We start from the raw sequence: 11,801 nt of genomic DNA, 5'->3' as shown, positions 1-11,801 counted from the left end.
CTATCTCGAATATATATTTTATGACATCAATGACATTTCATCTTCATGCTCGTTCAAGCCCTTCATTGTGTTTTAATTTACGCTTAGCATTAGCCGAATGTTTTTGCATGAATGTTGGATTGAGCAAATGCCAATGATCGATGTTCTCGTATTCGTTGCGGCGTCTTGCGTGTAAAACGCGTGAAAGATACGTTTATACCGATCGAATTGTCGTTTTCATCCATCCGATTTTTAAAGGTGTCGCGAACAAATCGATGAAAACGAACAGCATGATGTACGTACGTGTTAAAATTTGCATACACCGAGCTTTTTTTTTTCTATTATTGTTATCTGTTCTTTTAACGAGTTTTCGATATTTTTTTTTTTCTCTCTTTGCTTTTCAGCCTTTCGACCAACACAAAAATCGTCCCCCGCAAAGATTGAAACCGTACATGTCACAGTAAGTTTAAATATATACATATATATATATTCTTTATATCTTTATTAATAATAATTTCAATAATTTTTCGATCGATTTTTTGATAAATTTGTTTACGAAATATTAAGAGAGATCGGAAAATTTGCAAATATTTTTTTAAATCCTTCGTTAACGAATAAAGATATTTATCAAAAATTACGAATGATTATTTGAATCGTATTCAAATTGTTCACAGCGCTCTCAAAGAATCGGGATACGAGAGTGATTCGACGCTGGTGTTTCGTCGCAAGGAGGACATCGGTCCGTTGAGTGAACTCGAGCAAAGATTGGCCTACAAAACGGTCCAAAGTGGTGGCGACGTGCCACTTCATGGCCTTCGTAAACCAGCCCCAGAACGACCGAAGGGTAAGTGAGATCCATTTCAAATTGTACGAAAATTATTCTTACGTCTCTGTGAACACTTTTTCTTTTCTTTTTTTTTAATTTTAATTTTCTCGATCGTTCGTTGTTTGAATTTTGATTTTTGAACAGGCATGCGTGCACAGGATCGATCGATTGCGCCTAAATTTTGTTTTTTTACGTATCACATTTGATAATATTAATTTACTAATTACTAATATTGTTTGTATTTTCCTTTTATATATATATATATATATATTAAATATCTGCATGTTTTTGTGAATTTTCGTTTTTTATTTTCAAGCTTCGAAGCATGAGATTTTTTTAATTTTTACGAACCGTCTGCGACGTTTGTTTTTTAACAGCATCGAGATCACGACATCGTTTGGCATTTGAAATTTCTTTCGAATAAATTTTTATTTGTTTCAAAATTATATTATGTTTATTGAATATCTTTCCCCTAACACAATATACTCGCAATAATTATCGATTATATATTCGTATAATTTCGTTTCAAAATTATCAGATTAAATAAAATTCGACTCTCGACAATTTACATTCCATCTTACTTGAATAATGCATCGAGTGAAAAGTACGAAGCGCATTATAATACCAGCTATCTGCCAGCCAAGATGTCCAACTGCAGCTTGTACACCTTATTTTTTTCTCTTTCTTTCTCTCTCTTTCACGATTATCCTTCGTAGCTCTTTAAGTTATTCACCGCACCGCCTCGCCTCGGTATCTATCGATATTGGTGTGCGATTTAATTCCCTTACCCCGTAATACGATGCACAAGTACATACCACACGCAATCCAAGAAGACTCTCTTTCGATGTTCACTGCTCTGCGCTGGATTGAAATGAAGCAAACAAAATAATAATGAAAAAAAAAAAAAAAAAACCAAAACTCAATAAAACAACATCACCAGCTTGAAAGAAAACTGCTCCACTTTCTTCGATATAATTCTTGTTGTGGTGAGAGGGTTCCAGGGAACGGCACGCAAACAGACGAACAAAAAAACACCAATCGAAACATTTTATCCACAGACGAAACTGGCCTCGAGTATTTTCCTATCTCGCCCACATTGACACGGATCCGTGTACACCGGAAAAACGGCTCCTCGACCACCAAGTGTGCCGCCGTTTTGTCGCGATACGAGAGCCCGTTAATCGAAAGTCGAAACGCGACAGCCAAGAAAATGGACGTTCGATCGACAATTGTTTCGAGGACGAGGTCTTTAAGAGACATTGCTCTCCATGGTCCACGTGAGACGACGATATCTAGGCCACCGTCCCCGCCAAGAAGACAGTCTTCTAGGAATAGCAAGACTCTCAAACTGTATGGAAACGCGAAACGTCAAACTGTGCAGCCTTTTAAGTCGAGACACAAACAGTGTTTCAAGGAAGAGGCACGCTCCAACGTTGGCACGCTCGGAGAACGATTCCACGGAAATTTGGACAGATGCGGGAAGAAAAGTCGCGAGAGCGTGCACACTTGTTCGTTTCGAACGTCATCTAACGGCCCGACAATACCGACTCGTTCGAAAGTTTTGACACCGTCGTGTAAGAAAACGGAGGACTCGCGCCTGTCGCAAACTTTGCCCGACCCAGCTGGGGAGAAAAGTTTCTCGGCAGCCAACGGGGGCAGAACTCGGATTTATGGGGACAGTTCGTCGTTGTGCAGGCCTGGCGAATATCCCGTCAAATCCGAGCCGAAACGCGATAAATCGTCCTCCATTTTGAAAATGTCCTCCAAGTATGTGTCGCCCTCTGCGACAAAATCGACGAAAGAAAAGTTGCAATCTGGGTCGAATGGGGTCGGTAATGCAGTTTCTTATTTGAGAAAAACTAACGCGAGCAGAAGGCGGTTGACGCGGAAGGAACAGGAAGAGTCCTCTAGAAGATTAGCCAGATCGTCGGTCGATCTCTCTTCGATGGAGAGTAGGAAACGTTTGCTGAAGTGTAGGGAGAAAAGTGGGAGGGATGTTCGCACGACAGTGCTGCCGTCTGGAACGCTTGTCAAAAGCTCGACCATGTTGTACTCGTCGAGTTCGAGCAATGGCGGACAGAGGCCAGTCCAGGACAAGTCTTTGAAAGTGGTCGTGACGGTGTCGTCCAAGGGACAGGAGATTTTGAGGAAGCCTTTGGACTCGATTTCGGCCGCAAAGTCTACCTCTTCCTTGAAATCATCTTCGGCTACGTCTTCGCCATCGGTCGTACGTAGAACGGTGTTAACGGATACCAAGAAGCCTGTAAGGACGATAGTCGGACGGCCTGACAAGATGGGTTCCAGCAGAGAGTTTACATCTTCCTCGGAGGCGATCGGCGAATCGAGTAAAAAAAAGGGGCAGAGACCTCACGTTATCGTGAGATCTCCTGCTAGGAAGCTGGAAACTATTCAGATTAATCCTGACAGGAAGAAGATAGAAACGAAGAAGAGATCGAGAAAAGTGGAAAATGGCGATACCGCGAGGATGAAGAAACTGAGGGATGACGAAATGATTTTAAGCGACGGAAAAAGTAACATAGAGAACGAAGAGCCTAATATCAGGAAGATACGTAAACCCAAACAGGACCAACGATCTTCGTCGTTGAGCATAGAAGAGATAAAGAAGCATGGCGAAGCCACGCGTTCCGATACATTTTTTCAAAATCTCTTTTTAAGATCCATTTCTTCCACCGTTTCCAGTGAAAATGTCCCTTCGAGAAGATCGATCGTCAGCGAACGAGCCAGAATGTATCAAGAAAACAGCAGAGAAGGTAGTAAGTCAGAGCCATCTTTGAAGAGTCTTAGCATCTACTTGGCCCACAAGCGACCGGTATCTAACTCCAAGTTCAAAAACTGGGAGAAGGAGAGTGTTTCTTCCCGAAGTTCGAGCCCGTACGGCGTCAGTTGGCCTGGCAGAAGCATGTTTCAAAAGGTGAGCAAGTTCGATAGTCTTTTAGGCATCGAGGATTTTGGATCGTCGACCACGTTGCGCAATAAAAGTCCAGACTCTGTGAAAGAGCGTTTGAAGGAGAGGAGTTTGAGCGAGCCACCTTTGAAGACCTTGTCCGAGTGTTCCGACTCGAAGCATTCGTCTTCACGCGCTTCCTCCCCGTCTTCGATTAGATCACCGGCCTGTAGGCGTATACGTAGCTTGAGACAGGAAAGGTCAGATGGTCCAAGTGCCATCGTCGCGAAGAAAGTTAGAGCCAGGAGCGCTGGCGAAGCAGAAGAAAAACCAAAATTTGGATCCAATTTGTCTCTGACTAGAAGCACGAGTTCGCTTTGCGCCTCGCCGATCGATCGTGAAGAATATCGTCGGTATTTAGTGGGTATGTTGCACGATAGGAGAAGATCAGAAAGATACAAGGAATTGCACGACTTCTATTCGAGTCTAGAGAGGTTGGGTGAATTAGAGAGAACGTTTTCTTCAACCGATTTGAGGCCAAGAATGAAAAACGAAGAAATAATTGATTACGATAGATGGAGGAAGGTGAGATCACAGGAAAAAGCTGAGGTTGAATTTAGTACTTTGTATGGAAAGTTAAAAGCGGTTCAGAAAGATAAAAATTTTTTGTTCAGCACCAAGGATATCGGCAAGTTCAAATGGAACGGTGATTGTAGCTTGAGATGTAAAGAACGATCGGTGGAGAATATTATTCAACATTTCAAGAAACTGCAATCCGAAGGAAGCGAATTGGATTCTTCCAAAAGAAGAGAAATATCGTGGAGGAAGGACACGTATAAACCCCTTTGGCGTGGCACGTCTGTGATAAACGTGGCTAGCACGATGCAAGAAAAAGCAAATGAATCTAAAAACGAGAAATCTTTGGATCATTTGGATCATCCATCATTGCAAAGAAGCCTTGGAGGAAGTAAAAAGTTCTGGAGCAGTTTATCCATCGAGCAAGTAGCCACTTTAAAAAAACAATTAAACGAAATTTATGGCAGCGATAATTTACAGAGATCTGTACCATCGACATCCTCCGAAATAGGCGAGCATAGATTGGAAAAGAAAGAAGGAACTGATAAACAAGATTCTCTGTCGAAGTACGAAATTATCGTTCCACCCCAAATCGACTCGACCGATAAAGACGATGCTAAGGGCCTTCACGTGCGATGTCACTCGATGATCACGTCTGATGCTTCTCCGAGTGATCAAAAATCGTTCACAAATCGTGCAGAATCGTTGAAGAGAAGTGGTTCTATTAGCCGAGGTAAGAGTATAGAAAGATCGGAATCTGACAAAAGTTTAATCAGTGTAACGCCATCTATGAGCGAATTAGAGAAGAAGAGGCTGTCCGTGACGATCGGTAAAGAAGTTCTGGACAAAATCTCGCAGAGAAGACTGTCAATGCCATTGACAGCTCCTCGCGAGACTCGAGGTAGTATAGCTGCTGCGCTTGCTGTTAAAAAAATACCAAAAATAACACGTTCTTCGACCGCACCCAGCGTAACTAGCACGTCACCTAGGAGTTGTTATTCTTTAGAACCACAGAACGCGGAAGATTCGTCGAGAGTGAAAGAGAAGAACGATTTTCTGCTAGTCCTGACACCGAACAACAAAAGTCCATCAGACAGACGAAGAGTAGAGAACGTTTTAGAGGAGTGGTCGAAGAAACCACCTCTTCTGGCAATCGCGATACCTGACACGCCTAATCAGACAAAAATTATAGCCCCTAATTCAGGAAGCGAAGGAAACAGTACGACGGAAAGCTCCGAAACGTCTGTGAGAACTGTCATTCAACGAAATATAGAATCTCAAGATGTTCCAGCGAAGATAGAGTTTTTCGAGAACGTGGACAAGAGCGCGGATACCCAATCGGATCGTGGAAAAATAAATAAAAAGGAACAGACGAACAAATGGAAACCAGGGAGATTATCCTCTTCTCAAAGCTTTGCCGATTTAAGAGAATTATTTGGCGAGTCAGAGGCCGGTAAATATGCATTGTCGGTGTGCAGGACACGCTCGATCTCGCCGAGAGGAACGTCTGACGAGCGAAAAGGAAGCAGTCCTGCTCGGGAAATGGACACCAATACACGACCGCACTTCTGTTCACGCGACCGTGAACACGATAGGCCTCGCAGCGTCAGTCCGTGTCGCGCAACCACTCGATCGAATTCGTCCTGCAGTCTAGAGAGCATTTGGCTGCGTAGCACTTCACCCGATCCGGACAAATATTGGCGTGCCTATTTGAAACTAGTGAAAAATGGCACGGTGAGACGGCTCAGAGCCAAATTCGAAAGCGCCGAAGATCTTCGTACCAGTAGAGTTAGAGTGCTTCCAGCGCCTAAAAAATTTCAAAGCGATCCCGAACTGGCCAGATGTCTTCTGAGAAAGGTGGACGAGGGCAAATTAAAGCCTCATGAGTTCGCAGATGTGGCTTGGTTGAGGCGAAAGTACGAGCCTCGAAGAGGAAGAACGCGTCGTAGAGGAGAATCACCGCCGATTCCGCGTGTGCCGTTGAGAAAAGAGGATCTATCCATGCCTCACATCGACGTTATCAGCAAGACGGCGGAATTGAAAGATTCGTCGGTTATCACGTCCACTATTACGAATTCCGTGGCCAGGAAGGCAGAGACTAAGGAACTGGAAGCGAAAAAATCAGTTGGTCGGATGAGGAAGAAATTTGAAAAATTTGCTACGCAAAAAACTTCGATTCTGGGTGAAATGTTCACTTCGTCGCCAGACGTGCACGAACTGAGAGATATTGCACCTTATTTGGCTGGCCGTTGGGTGGCGCACAGATACCCTAGTAGAAGGGATAACATGCGTTCATTGTCTTCACCGCCAGATCTCGCTGGTAGACCGTGTTCCGCCTCGAAAAGCGAGGTTAACTCTGGATTCACGAAAACGCAGAGCAAGGAAGGAGGTAAATTAATTGGAAAAGTGCGAGGTGTCTCGTCAAAGGGACCATCATCGATTTTGAAACAATCTGATGGTGATCAAACGTTTGATCCTGATAAGCATAGACCGAAATTTAGATATCAACCACCTCCTCCGCCATCCTCGCCAAATGTTCGACGAAAAGCCACGTGTTGGTGGTCGCCGATTCCTATCTACACGGCTCGACCTACCGTCACTTTCGAAGGTCTGAATTTTCATAACATAAGTTAAAATCCATCCTATTTTTTGAATTTTTAATTATATTGTTGTTATCGATTAATTGATTAATTGAAATTAGAATGAGTTAAAAATTTTTTATTTTTTTAAAATTTTATTTAAAATTTTTCGATAGAGAAAAATCGTAGAGAAAAATTGTGAAATTCAGCAACAAAATATGAAATGCATATTACAAATGAAAGAATATATTTTAAAAAATATATTATTATTTTATTGTAATGAACAATGAGAATTATTCATTTCGTTGTCTATCGAATAATTGATTAGAGAAATATCTAGCAGATATTTTTAAAATTTAAAAAAATTTTTTTTTTCTTCGTATTTTTTTAACCTATTGTTAATTTATTCAATAAGTCTACATCGTTGCAGTTAAAGAAAAATCAACAAATTCCATCGAAGAGAATCGAAAAATCTCTATCCTTCTCTTGTCTACGCATTGTACTCGAATGATTTTCAAAATATAATCCCATTGTCGACCGTTTCTTCTTAATCGCATCGCTGGAAAAGTAACTGGTTGCGATGCACCAATATCGATTGATCGCCGAAGCAAAAGAATCCATCCCATTAACCCAAGAAATAGCGTTCAATGTTCACAGTAAAACCACGTTGCGAAGTTATCGTTTCATGATAATCGTAGTACGGCTAATTTATTATTTTTCCTTTTTTTTTCGGCTCGTCCATAGAATACTCGAACGCACCCCCGCCGCCGCCAAAATCTCAGCACTACAGAGACGACTGCCAAGGTAATGCCATATGCTAATCATTTTCTTTTTTTTTTTTAATACATTTACTTTTCGATTCTTCATTTCTCTTTCATTTTCATATTTTTTTTTGTTCCCATTTAATAAATTATTTATCTAATGCAGTGTTTTTTATAAGTCATGATTCTCAAAGAGGTTAGAAAAATCATGTATAGTTATTTTTATGTGCAATTATTTATATAGAAAGATTGCATCGTCGATTTAAAATCGATCCTTTAAATATGTCGATACTCTCATGATCGACAAATATTTTAATATTTTTATTCTAGTATCCAAAATATCTTTAAAATAATTTAGTTTAAAAAACTAAATATTTAAAAAAATTGCAATTTCTTTCGTAATTATGTACAAATTCATTTTTAATTGGTTAATTCATACATATTTAATATTTTATTTTTAAGGATTTGCATAAATAATTATAATTAATATTATAAATTTATTTTAATATTACGTTTCCAAAAACGTTGGAAAACATTGCATTAGCAATTTCCAAATTTTCGAAAAAAGAATCCTAATTTTTAAGCGATTTTCGTTTCCCCCTTTTCCTTCTATATTTCAGCTATTTGAATATTTTTTTGCGATATATCGCTGCTTGAACGAAACAGAGCATGAAATTTGCTCGTTGTGCATGACATGAAAAGCAATCGTTTACATTAGAGGAAGTGTACGATTGTTTCACAACGGATCGAGCAAGATTCGATTACGAGAAAAAATCGCAGATGAGGTTAGGTGGCGTGCAAGCATTGTTACATATATGTGCATGATCGTTCTTAGTTTGAAGGTATAACCTGTGCAAGTGAGGTAGATTTATCGTAAAGATTCGATTTTGCATTTAAATTATCGTCGAAATAAATTTATTGCGAGAGTAAATATTAATTTATTCAGTTTATTTAAATGTTTGGTGTAATAAATATATGTGAAGCTTTGAATGGATTTACGAAAGAGCAAGTGATAAAGTAAAGGTATTTCATTGCATGTTTATTTAGTTTATAATTAAGGATTATAATTGATGAATAATTAAATACAGATCTGGGCGAAATTTATTTCAAATAATAATTTCAAAACAATAATTTTTAAATAAATACTTCGATGAATAATTATATTTCAATTGAGGTTATGTTCTTTATTTTGTCAATTGAAGAAATATAATATATGTAAAATGAATATTAGGAAAAATAACAAATCAAAGAATTGATTATTGAAGAAATAACGTTTATTTTTTAATAGAAAATTCATTCTTGAAATAACATTTCAAAATATTAAACAATAATCATAATAAGTGTGTAATAATGTTAATTAGAAATTATAATAATATAAACATTTAATGCTGCTGATATATTAAGAAACTAGTTATTTTTAAATCAAATAATTTATTTCGTGAAATATGAGATAAATTATTTCTTAAATAATTTTAAAAAGTAATTCTAATACGCCCAGGTCTGATTGTATGAAGCATGTGTAATATTGTGATTTAATTATGTAATATTATTAAAATTTTAAATATGTTTAAAATATTACAGAATGAATTAATGAGATTTTTAAATATATCGTTTATTATGTTTCACTACATGAATTAATATGGGAATTAATGGAATACAGTGAAAAGAGGGCAATTGAGTACAAAATAACGGTCGTGTTTTATCATTCAGTTAACCGATTGGTATGCTCCTCGTTTTGCAACCATACAAATACAAACCTTATTGCACTCGATTAAGTGACTGATGAATTGCCAAGTTTGTCACCTGCAGTTGCGAGAAATAATAATACATCGAAAGTTGTAATAGACATTTGATTAACGGCGAGTTGAAAAAGTTTCGATGAATTATCGATACGTTCAAGTTGTGGAAAGTATAATAATGATTTCCAATAACGAATTTCCTCTATTTGGAAATGTGATAAATCGAAGTTAATGTATAAAATTATTAACTCGATAAATATTGAGTGAAAATATAAAGAATAAAATTTTAATTATGTAATTATAATGGATTATCAATATTAAAAATTTAAAAGTTCGAGATTGAAATAAATATTATTTTTTAATCGTCGATAAAATTATCATTGACAGTATATATAAATCATTGATATTAATAAATTATTGAAATCATTCGTGAACTTCGAATAGTTGGGGTGAGAGTTTGATAATAATGAAATTTGATATTAAAATAAAAATACATATAAAGATAAATATATCTAACAAGAATATTAAAATAATATTGAGATAAAAATATTTTACGAATATTACACATTACATATATAAAGCATACAATATATTTTTCCAAATAATTTTCATATACCATAAAATGAATTCCTATGCTTAATTATTTTCGTAAAATTTAATAAAATTATCGTTGTTAACATATGCCGAGGATTATTTAAAATTCCTCGTATCTAAAATGTTATTTCACGAGTACGTGGACTAATCAAAATGCTTTCCACGAACAAAGAAACTGATAGAATTGTGTATTCACTGATAGAGAACAATTGCCACTTTGAAGTCAGGAAATTGTTCAAGTTGCCATATGTATAATCAAACAGCGACAATTTTAATATAGATAAAATACAAATTTATTTACAGAAAAAAAGAAAAATATTTGTCATAGAAAAAAATAATCGTTTCACAAGTTATCTATTATTGATGGAGACCAAAAATAGAACTGAACAAATAATTTTGTATCTGACATTTTTTTCTTCTGGAATATATATTGAAAAAGATAAATTGTTTTCAAAATAAAAATAGAATTTAGAAGTCATATCGTGTGATATATGGAAAATTACAAAATTTCAAATTGAAAATTAAATATATTTATCGTAAAAAATAAATCGATAATCTTTATTCTACATCAAAATACGATAATTTTAATACAATTGCAGTACAATTATTTTTTTATTTTAAAATATTCTTAAAATATTTAATAAAAAAATTTTATAGAATACGTTTATTTTTAACCAAAATATTTCATGCAGCTAAACACATCAATATTAAAAATTTTTAAATATTGTAGATTTTTTTTGCAAAAAACCATACACATTCGAGTCCATTGACGATACATAACCACGCATATTTTAAGTTTGCTCTTCACTGAAATCATTTTCCTTTTCCATAAAAATTAAATCACTGTATAACACTGATATCGATTGTATACAGAAATTTATCTAATTTCTGATAAGCATTTATGTCAGCAAACCACTCCTTTGCGACATTTTTATAAATATAAATTTTTGTAAATTCGAACGATGCTTTTCGTTTATTGCATTATTGTTTTTTTTTTTTTTTCAGTAAACAGTCTTTATCTCTTTGATCATAAAACTTAAGTGCAACTGAACACATAATGGAACAAGGAAATATTTATGCAGTGCGATAGATTATTGGCGATAACGAACATCTGCACATGAAATATTTTTATTATATAGAAAAATAGGAAAATTCTTTTCTTTCAAAATTGATTTGAATTCCTTTTTTAGAGATTCAAAGCTGAAAAGTTTAAAATGTGAGTATAGAGTAGTGCATTGTAATATTTTGATAGAGGTAAAATAGCGACATTGACTTTTAGGATTCCAAGGTAGAAATTTGCATAAAGACCCAAGTGTCAGAGGTTACTAGGATCCCATGCAAACATGAAAAGTCGATAGATGGATAGATATCTCGAAATTTGTGAAATTTTACGATGCATGTAATCTACGTATAAATTGAAAATTGTCCCAAATCTCGTATTCATAAAATATTATAACAATCGTCAATGAAAGAGCTGCACGAGTGTGTGTGTGTATACGCATCAGATGTAAATTGTAAATGAACGTTGGGATGAGCATGAAAGGATATTTCCGTGCTCTGTTCGTATTAAACATGCAATTAGTTGCAAAATTGTTGCGAGTTATAAGATATAATAGTATAATATAGTTTTGACGTTAGATGCGATAATTGCTACCTTATTCCACGGTATCGTATGCTATAAAAAGAAAATAATATCGGCGAAAGTTGAATTTCGTGCACGCAATTTCCAAATTTAATGCAAAATTTTTATTTTTATGTGTTTCGACACTCTAAAATATAAAAATAATCTTTAAAATATTTTCCTTTTATTATCAACATATAACACATCGATATAACATATTC

At 36.1% G+C, this 11,801-nt stretch overlaps 1 protein-coding gene across 1 annotated transcript in view; it reads left to right on the top strand.

Annotated features, from left to right (window-relative positions):
* Window positions 1–11,801, top strand: part of LOC122710940 — a 111,802-nt gene that overhangs the window by 83,882 nt on the left and 16,119 nt on the right. The window contains exons 19-22 of the mRNA XM_043929211.1: window positions 384–439; window positions 654–823; window positions 1,864–6,894; window positions 7,610–7,669. Coding sequence (XP_043785146.1) covers window positions 384–439; window positions 654–823; window positions 1,864–6,894; window positions 7,610–7,669 — 5,317 coding nt within the window. The remainder of the gene's footprint in view (window positions 1–383; window positions 440–653; window positions 824–1,863; window positions 6,895–7,609; window positions 7,670–11,801) is intronic.

This window comes from Apis laboriosa, unplaced genomic scaffold, assembly GCF_014066325.1.
Source record: "Apis laboriosa isolate Shangri-la unplaced genomic scaffold, ASM1406632v1 scaffold10_cov145, whole genome shotgun sequence".
Lineage (NCBI taxonomy): Eukaryota > Metazoa > Arthropoda > Insecta > Hymenoptera > Apidae > Apis > Apis laboriosa.
The sequence above is the reverse complement of the archived record's forward strand: the minus strand, read 5'-3'. Positions and strand labels throughout refer to the sequence as shown.